The sequence below is a fragment of the Zingiber officinale genome, chromosome 3A (genome assembly GCF_018446385.1).
Source record: "Zingiber officinale cultivar Zhangliang chromosome 3A, Zo_v1.1, whole genome shotgun sequence".
Taxonomy (NCBI): Eukaryota; Viridiplantae; Streptophyta; class Magnoliopsida; order Zingiberales; family Zingiberaceae; genus Zingiber; species Zingiber officinale.
The window spans coordinates 44,202,914-44,212,086 of record NC_055990.1 but is presented as its reverse complement, the minus strand read 5'-3'; the positions used below and the strand labels follow the sequence as shown (position 1 = coordinate 44,212,086).

At 38.2% G+C, this 9,173-nt stretch overlaps 2 protein-coding genes across 2 annotated transcripts; both read right to left on the bottom strand.

The window, feature by feature from the left end:
- Window positions 1–757: 757 nt before the first annotated feature.
- LOC122054250 lies at window positions 758–1,420 on the bottom strand (the record flags this gene model as incomplete). The annotated part of the gene is made up of 1 exon (XM_042616056.1): window positions 758–1,420. A coding segment is annotated over exon 1 (663 nt), but the record flags the coding sequence as incomplete, so codon positions are not given.
- Window positions 1,421–8,228: 6,808 nt separating this feature from the next.
- Window positions 8,229–8,891, bottom strand: LOC122054248 (the record flags this gene model as incomplete). The annotated part of the gene is made up of 1 exon (XM_042616055.1): window positions 8,229–8,891. A coding segment is annotated over exon 1 (663 nt), but the record flags the coding sequence as incomplete, so codon positions are not given.
- Window positions 8,892–9,173: the final 282 nt, after the last annotated feature.

Sequence of the window (9,173 nt, the reverse complement as noted above, 5' to 3'; positions counted from 1 at the left end):
GTCATTTTACCTTCCAAGCAAGATTCACAAGTTGGAAAATTTTCCAACTCAAATGAACTCAAAAGTCCATCGGCTATAAGCCTCTGAATCCTACTTAAGTTAATATGACCAAGCCTTAGATGCCAAAGATATGCTTGGTTCATTTCCGAAGGTTCTTTTCTCTTATTAGAGTTAGAAGATGACTTATAAATTTCCATGTTTTTCTTTGTGGAAGAAATTGGATTTAAAGTATACAAATTGCCAACTAATGCACCAGAACAGATAATCACTTTATTTCTTTTAATAACTACATCGTTACTGAAAGAAACTGAATATCCATCTAAAAACAGTTTAGAAACTGAAATTAAATTCTTTCTAAAACTGGGTACATAAAGATAATTTCTTAAAATCAAATTTCTATTTCTACTAAAAGATAAGTAGACGTCTCCCACTGCAACAGCTGCCACCTTAGTAGCATTGCCCATGTAGACGGTAATTTCTCCTTCAGATAGTCGTCGGGTTTCCTGGAACCCCTGCAAGGAATTGCAGACATGATCAATGGCTCCGTATCTACACACCAGGTGTTGGTAGATAACACCGCTAAACATGTTTCACCAACTAGAGTATGAGATAGTCCCTTGTTCTGGTTCTTCCGGGGACAGTCCGCCTTCCAATGTCCAGCCTGCGTGCAGATGAAGCACTTGCCCTTCGGCTTCTTCATTCCAGCTTTAAATCCCGTACTCTGAGATTTATTCACTTTCTTTGCTGAACCAGCTTGTTTCTTCTTCTTCTTTCCTTTCGGTTTAGAAGTAGAACCATTTGCAGCATAGTGAATTTGAGAATTGTGACGAAATAATCCTTCTGCTGCTTGAAGTTCTGTCAGTAGTTCCGCTAATGAATAAACCCTCTTATTCATATTATAGTTCAGGCGAAACTGCTCAAAACTTCTAGGTAGCGTTTGGAGGATCATATCGATCTGGGTTTCCCCATCAATTTCTCCTCCAAGGATCTGTATCTCGTTCAGATAAGCCATCATCTTTAGGATATGATCCCTTACAGGAGTACCCTCTTGCATGGTGGCTGTCATTATCTTTCTCATGGCTTCTTGCCTAGAAGCCCTATCCTGATGACCAAAGAGTTCCTTGAGATTGTTCATAATATCATAGGCTGTTGGTAAATCTTGATGCTGATGTTGCAATACATTTGACATTGAAGCCAAAATGTAACACCGCGCCATCTCATCTGCTTTTACCCATTTCCTATAATATTCAATCTCCTCTTGGGTAGATTCACCAGTAGGTGCATCAGGGCACTGCTCAGTCAGTACAAATTTATAGCTTTCAGCAGTAAGAACAATGTCCAGGTTTCTTTTCCAATCTATGTAGTTTGGTCCAGTAAGTCTATTCTGTTGAAGTATGATGGACAGTGGGTTGAAAGACATCCTAAGAATCACAAATAACTTTTTGTCAGAACTCTAAATTTAGAATAATATTGATTCCTCAAACAATACTATTTTAAATTAACCAACACCTCAAAACACCGTGAATTTTGTATGCCACGTTAGTGTGGACGTATACAAATTCAACATTTGTAAAAGGAGGGTTTTATCCCATTAATTTTATTATTTTGTCAACCTAACTTTTTGACAAATAAAATTAATAGTTGGTGTCTTTTTGTCACACAAATAATAGCAGTGACTCCGATGGGGAGGATACTATTAGATGTGTCTAAGTGTATACCATTACTTGACACTAAGTTCATTAATAAGATTATGCCCCTTCCGTTGGGGAAGATCACACGCTCTTAATTAACTTCCTATAGTCATCCAAAAATGGAAGTCTGTTATAGTGATCCACTAACAAGCTCATCCGTTATGGAGGAAGGCACTCAGAGCCAACGCGCAAGCTTGTTTGCATCACTTACAAACCAGTAATGGAGACCATCAGATTTATTTAAAAATCCCTCTCCCACTTAGTTATTTATAAATGAGGAATTTTAACTATGCTAGCTTACTAAGCGTGTAAACTAACACATACACACAGCACAATATAAAAGCAATAAATAGAAAATCTAATTTTCAACTATTATGGCTTTTATCTCTAGTTGTCCTCCGTGTGTTGTCATCCCAAGCTGCTGCCATATTTGGCTACTGCCACCGGGTCTAGCTGTCGCATCCATCTTGCTCCTAGTTCCGCTGCGCCTCTGGTCCTTAGAAGGTTCCACGCTTTACAAGATTCGATCCGCGACATAAATAGAATTTTACATTTTTGATCCTATATTCCATAAAAGGAATGTACATGTATCTAGATCAAAAATAAAATCCTAATAAAATTAAATACAGCTCCTGCTGTATTTTGATACAATCATGCACACACATATAAATGCCCTTGACATGTCCAAGGGTCCAATCACACACATAATAACTAAAAGCCATAATAGTTGGATCCTGCATCCACAAAGTTAGCACATCCTACTATTAACCTGCCTAAATTATGTATAACATGTGCATAATTAACCTAATACCAAATACACAGAGGCAAAACCCTAGCTCTGATACCAATTGTTGGTTGCTACTCGGAAAGCCTAGAGGTTCTACTGTACAAAAATTTTGTACAAAGGTCTGAACCTTTTCCTAGCTACCATGTGTTCTTTTAAATTAAATTTTGGATCGCCTGCGGAACTTAACACGTTTGATCCAAAACTTAATCTATTTGTTCTTTTAGGTTTTGACTTGGATCTCCTGCGGAACTTAACACGTTCGACCCAAGTCTCCTTAAGTTATTAATTCCATTAAATATTAATTTCCATAATTGGTTCCCAGTACTGACGTGGCGAGGCACATGGCCTTCTTGGATATGGGAGCAACCACCACCGACTAGACAAAACCTTTTATAGAAAGCTAATATTTAATTTCCTAAAATAACTTTAGGTTAACCAAAGAGAACAATCAAATCACAAGGAAAAGAAAAAACAAAAGAACACAACATCGAAAAACATATTCGAAATTCTAGAACGTAAGCCTCTTGTATTTGGTATTATTTCCATAAATAACTAGCACGATGCGGAAATAAAAATTACTAGTTATACCTTGTAGAAAAACCTCTTGATCTTCTACCGTATTCCTCTTCTAAACTCGGACGTTGTGTGGGCAATGATCTACCGAGATGAGAAACCACCAACCACCTTCTTCTCCTCCAAGCAAGGTTCGGCCACAAAGGAGAACTTCACCAAGGAGAAAAACCAAAATACTAACCAAGCTCCAAGAGATGCTAGCTTTCTCTCCTTCTTCTTCTTCTTCTCCAAGTAGTATCCGGCCACCACAAGAGCTCCAAGGGAGAGAGAGAGGTTCGGCCACCACAAGAGGAAGAGAGGGAGAGGATGGCCGGCCACACCAAGGAACAAAAGAGGGAGAGAAATAATAGATGTTGTGTCTCTTGAAGGCACCCTCACCCCTTCTTTTATATTCCTTGGCCTAGGCAAATTAGGAAATTTAATTACAATAAAATTTCCTTAATTTCCTTGACATGATTTAATTGAGAAAAATAAAATAAAATTTCCCCAATTAAAATCAAGTGGCCGGCCACATCAATGAAAACAAAATTGGACAAGTTTCAATCAACAATTAAAACTTCCTAATTTGTTTCCGGAAATTTTAAAAATAAAATTTCTCTTCAAATCTCTTCATGGTTAATAAAAAGAAAATTTCTATAATTTTAATTTTACAACATGTGAATAATTTTTAAAGAGAAAATAAAATATCTCACCAATCTACAAATAAGGAAAGAGATCTAATCTCTTTCTTTAATCTTTTGTAGATCTTTTACAAGAGAGATATTTTAATTTTAATTCTCTTTAATAAATTATATCTTCCACATAATAAAAATTAAAATTAAATTTTTTTTTAATTTAATTTGTCCGGCCCCCACTAGCTTGGGTTCAAGCTAGGGCCGACCACCCTAAACCTATGCTTAGGCCGGCCCTAGCTTGGTTCCCAAGCTAGCTTGGCCGGCCCCCTATTGGTGGGTATAGAAGGTGGGTATAGTACTCTATAAATAAGAGGCTACGATAGGGACCGAGAGGAGGAATTGGTTTTGGTCTCCCGATAAAATTAAGCATCCCGTGTTCGCCCCGAACACACAACTTAATTTTATCAATAATAATTCATTCCACTAGAGAACTATTATTGAACTACCGCACCAATCCCAAATTACATTTTTGGGCTCCTTCTTATTATGAGTGTGTTAGTCTCCCTGTGTTTAAGATATCGAATGTTCACTAATTAAGTGAGTTACTGACAACTCATTTAATTAATATCTTAGTCCAAGAGTAGTACCACTCAACCTTATCGTCATGTCGGACTAAGTCCACCTGCAGGGTTTAACATGACAATCCTTATGAGCTCCTCTTGGGGACATTATCAACCTAGTATCTCTAGGACACAGTTTCCTTCTATAATCAATAACACACACTATAAGTGATACCATTTCCCAACTTATCGGGCTTATTGATTCATCGAACTAAATCTCACTCATTGATAAACTAAAGAAATAAATATCAAATATATGTGCTTGTTATTATATTAGGATTAAGAGCACACACTTCCATAATAACCGAGGTCTTTGTTTCTTTATAAAATCAGTATAAAAGAAACGACCTCAAATAATCCTACTCAATACACTCTAAGTGTACTAGTGTAATTATACAGTCAAGATAAACTGATACCTAATTACACTACGACCTTCTAATGGTTTGTTCCTTTCCATTTTGGTCATGAGCTACTGTTTATAATTTATAAGGTACTGATAACATTATCTTCTGCATATGACACCACATGCTATGTTATCTACAATATAAATTAATTGAACAACAACAAACAAATGTAGATAATTTGACCAAATGTGATTCTTTATTCAAGACAAATATTTACAAAAGCTTAGGCTTTCAGTATACACTCCAACAATCTCCCACTTATACTAATGTCTAAGCTGCCATATCTTCTACCATACATCTGATTCCCATTCCCTCCACATGCCGATCAAAAGCTTTCGCCGGAAGGGCCTTAGTGAAAGGATCTGCCAGGTTATCCGCTGATGCAATCTTGGCGATGACAACTTCTCCTCGCTTCATGATATCTCGTATCAAGTGGTACTTGCGCTCTATATGTTTACTTGCCTTATGAGCTCGTGGTTCCTTCGAGTTTACAACTGCACCGCTATTATCACAATAAATTGTGATAATTTTGGGCAAACCAGGAATCACATCTAAGTCCATTAGAAAGTTCCTGAGCCATACTGCTTCTTTAGCTGCCTCAGAGGCTGCTACATACTCAGCTTCCATGGTTGAGTCCGATACGTATTTCTGCTTAACACTCCTCCATGAAATGGCTCCACCTCCTAAAGTAAACACATAGCCTGATGTAGACTTACTATTGTCCCTACGATTGGAAATCTGAATCCGTGTAACCCACAGGGATCAAATCGTCTGCTTGGTAAATTAGCATATAATATCTAGTCCTTCTCAGGTACTTTAATATATGCTTTACTGCAGTCCAATGTCCTTGTCCAGGGTTACTCTGATATCTGCTGACCATGCCCACGATAAAATAAATATCAGGTCTCGTACATAGCATTGCATACATAAGGCTTCCTACAGCCGAAGCATAAGGAACTGCTTTCATGTCTTCTATCTCCTTTGATGTCTTCGGAGACATCTCTTTAGATAGAGCTATTCCATGCCTAAAAGGTAAGAAACCTTTCTTGGAATCCTGCATACTAAAACGAGCAAGGATTGTATCTATATATGAAGCTTGGGACAGACACAACATTCTTTTCTTGCGATCCCTTAGCACTTTGATCCCAAGAATGTGTGCACACTCTCCTAAGTCCTTCATATCAAATTGTTTGGACAACCATACCCTTATGTCTGATAATACCTTGACATTGTTGCCAATTAACAAAATATCATCTACGTATAGTACAAGAAATACCACCACGTTTCCGTTACACTTCTTGTATACACAAGACTCATCCGGACACTGAATAAATCCATACGACTGGATTACTTCATTAAACCGGATGTTCCAAGACCTTGAAGCTTGCTTCAGTCCATAAATGGAGCGATTGAGCTTGCACACTAGATGCTCTTTGCCTTTTTCAATGAACCCTTCTGGTTGCTTCATATGAATGTTCTCTTCAAGACTTCCATTAAGGAAAGCCGTCTTGACATCCATTTGCCAAATCTCATAATCCATATGAGCAGCAATGGATAAGAGTATCCGGATATACTTAAGCATGGCTACTGGTGAAAAGGTCTCCTCATAATCGATTCCCTCTTTCTGAGTGTACCCTTTCGCAACAAGCCTAGCTTTGAAGGTCTCTACCTTCCCGTCTGCCCCTCTTTTCCTTTTGTAGATCCACTTGCATCCAATGGCTTTTACACCATCAGGTGGTTCTACAAGCTCCCAGACTTTATTAGAGTACATAGACTCTATTTCAGAATTCATTGCCTTTTGCCAAGATGCTGCATCTATATCTTGGAGTGCTTCGTCGTATGTTCGTGGATCAGGTTCATGTTTACAGGGATCAAGTCCGAAGACTCTCCCAAAACATGAATCTTTCAGTCGCCTTACAACCCTCCCACTACGACGAGGCATCCGTGGTTGTGTATCATGTGTGACACGTGTTGCGGTCTCTTGTGGTACTTCATCTTGTACTATTGGTACTGAAGTAGACATGTCCTCTCTAAGTTCTTCTAAAACAACTTTGCTACTGGGCTTGTGATCCATTATATAGTCTTCTTCTAAAAACTGGGCATTGGTGCTAACAATGACCTTCTGGTCTTTAGGACTATAAAATAAACCACCTTTCGTTCCTTTGGGATATCCTACAAACACGCGAACTTCTGTACGAGATTCTAACTTATCAGCATCTGGTTTCAGCACATGTGCTGGACTACCCCAAATCCGAATATGTCTTAGACTGGGCTTTCGCCCATTCCACAATTCTATGGGAGTAGAAGAAACTGATTTAGAAGGTACTAAGTTCAGAACGTATACTGCTGTTTCCAGAACATATCCCCAAAATGAATTTGGTAATTTTGAATAACTCATCATTGATCTAACCATCTCCATAAGAGTCCTATTCCTTCGTTCTGCTACACCATTCTGTTGGGGTGTTCCAGGTTGGGATTGAATCCCGGCCTTTGATAAGTAATTCCTAAACTCTCCTAAGAGGTATTCGCCACCACGATCTGACCGTAGTGTCTTTATACTTTTACCTAGTCATTTCTCCACATCAGCTTTGTATTCTTTGAACTTATCAAAGCACTCGGACTTGCGGCGCATTAGGTAAATGTATCCATATCTTGAATAATCGTCTATGAAAGAGACAAAATATTCAAAACCTCCTCTTGCCTAGACAGACATAGGACCACACAAATCAGAGTGAACCAACTCTAACACTTCTTTGGCTCTATACCCCTTGGCCTTGAACGGCCTCTTGGTCATTTTACCTTCCAAGCAAGATTCACAAGTTGGAAAATTTTCCAACTCAAATGAACTCAAAAGTCCATCGGCTATAAGCCTCTGAATCCTACTTAAGTTAATATGACCAAGCCTTAGATGCCAAAGATATGCTTGGTTCATTTCCGAAGGTTCTTTTCTCATATTAGAGTTAGAAGATGACTTATAAATTTCCATGTTTTTCTTTGTGGAAGAAATTGGATTTAAAGTATACAAATTGCCAACTAATGCACCAGAACAGATAATCACTTTATTTCTTTTAATAACTACATCGTTACTGAAAGAAATCCATCTAAAAACAGTTTAGAAACTGAAATTAAATTCTTTCTAAAACTGGGTACATAAAGATAATTTCTTAAAATCAAATTTCTATTTCTACTAAAAGATAAGTAGACGTCTCCCACTGCAACAGCTGCCACCTTAGTAGCATTGCCCATGTAGACGATAATTTCTCCTTCAGATAGTCGTCGGGTTTCTGGAACCCCTGCAAGGAATTGCAGACATGATCAGTGGCTCCCGTATCTACACACCAGATGCTGGTAGATAACACCGCTAAACATGTGTCAACAACTAGAGTATGAGATATACCTTTGTTTTGGTTCCTACGAGGACAGTCCGCCTTCCAATGTCCTGCCTGCTTACAGATGAAGCACTTGCCCTTCGGCTTCTTCATTCCAGCTTTAAATCCCGTACTCTGAGATTTATTCACTTTCTTTGCTGAACCAGCTTGTTTCTTCTTCTTCTTTCCTTTCGGTTTAGAAGTAGAACCATTTTCAGCATAGTGAATTTGAGCATTGTGACGAAATAATCCTTCTGCTTCTTGAAGTTCTGTCAGTAGTTCCGCTAATGAATAAACCCTCTTATTCATATTATAGTTCAGGAGAAACTGCTCAAAACTTCTAGGTAGCGTTTGGAGGATCATATCGATCTGGGTTTCCCCATCAATTTCTCCTCCAAGGATCTGTATCTCGTTCAGATAAGCCATCATCTTTAGGATATGATCCCTTACAGGAGTACCCTCTTGCATGGTGGCTGTCATTATCTTTCTCATGGCTTCTTGCCTAGAAGCCCTATCCTGATGACCAAAGAGTTCCTTGAGATTGTTCATAATATCATAGGCTGTTGGTAAATCTTGATGCTGATGTTGCAATACATTTGACATTGAAGCCAAAATGTAACACCGCGCCATCTCATCTGCTTTTACCCATTTCCTATGATATTCAATCTCCTCTTGGGTAGATTCACCAGTAGGTGCATCAGGGCACTGCTCAGTCAGTACAAATTTATAGCTTTCAGCAGTAAGAACAATGTCCAGGTTTCTTTTCCAATCTATGTAGTTTGGTCCAGTAAGTCTATTCTGTTGAAGTATGATGGACAATGGGTTGAAAGACATCCTAAGAATCACAAATAACTTTTGGTCAGAACTCTAAATTTAGAATAATATTGATTCCTCAAACAATACTATTTTAAATTAACCAACACCTCAAAACACCGTGAATTTTGTATGCCACGTTAGTGTGGACGTATACAAATTCAACATTTGTAAAAGGAGGGTTTTAACCCATTAATTTTATTATCTTGTCAACCTAACTTTTTGACAAATAAAATTAATAGTTGGTATCTTTTGGTCACACAAATAATAGCAGTGACTCCGATGGGGAGGATACTATTAGAT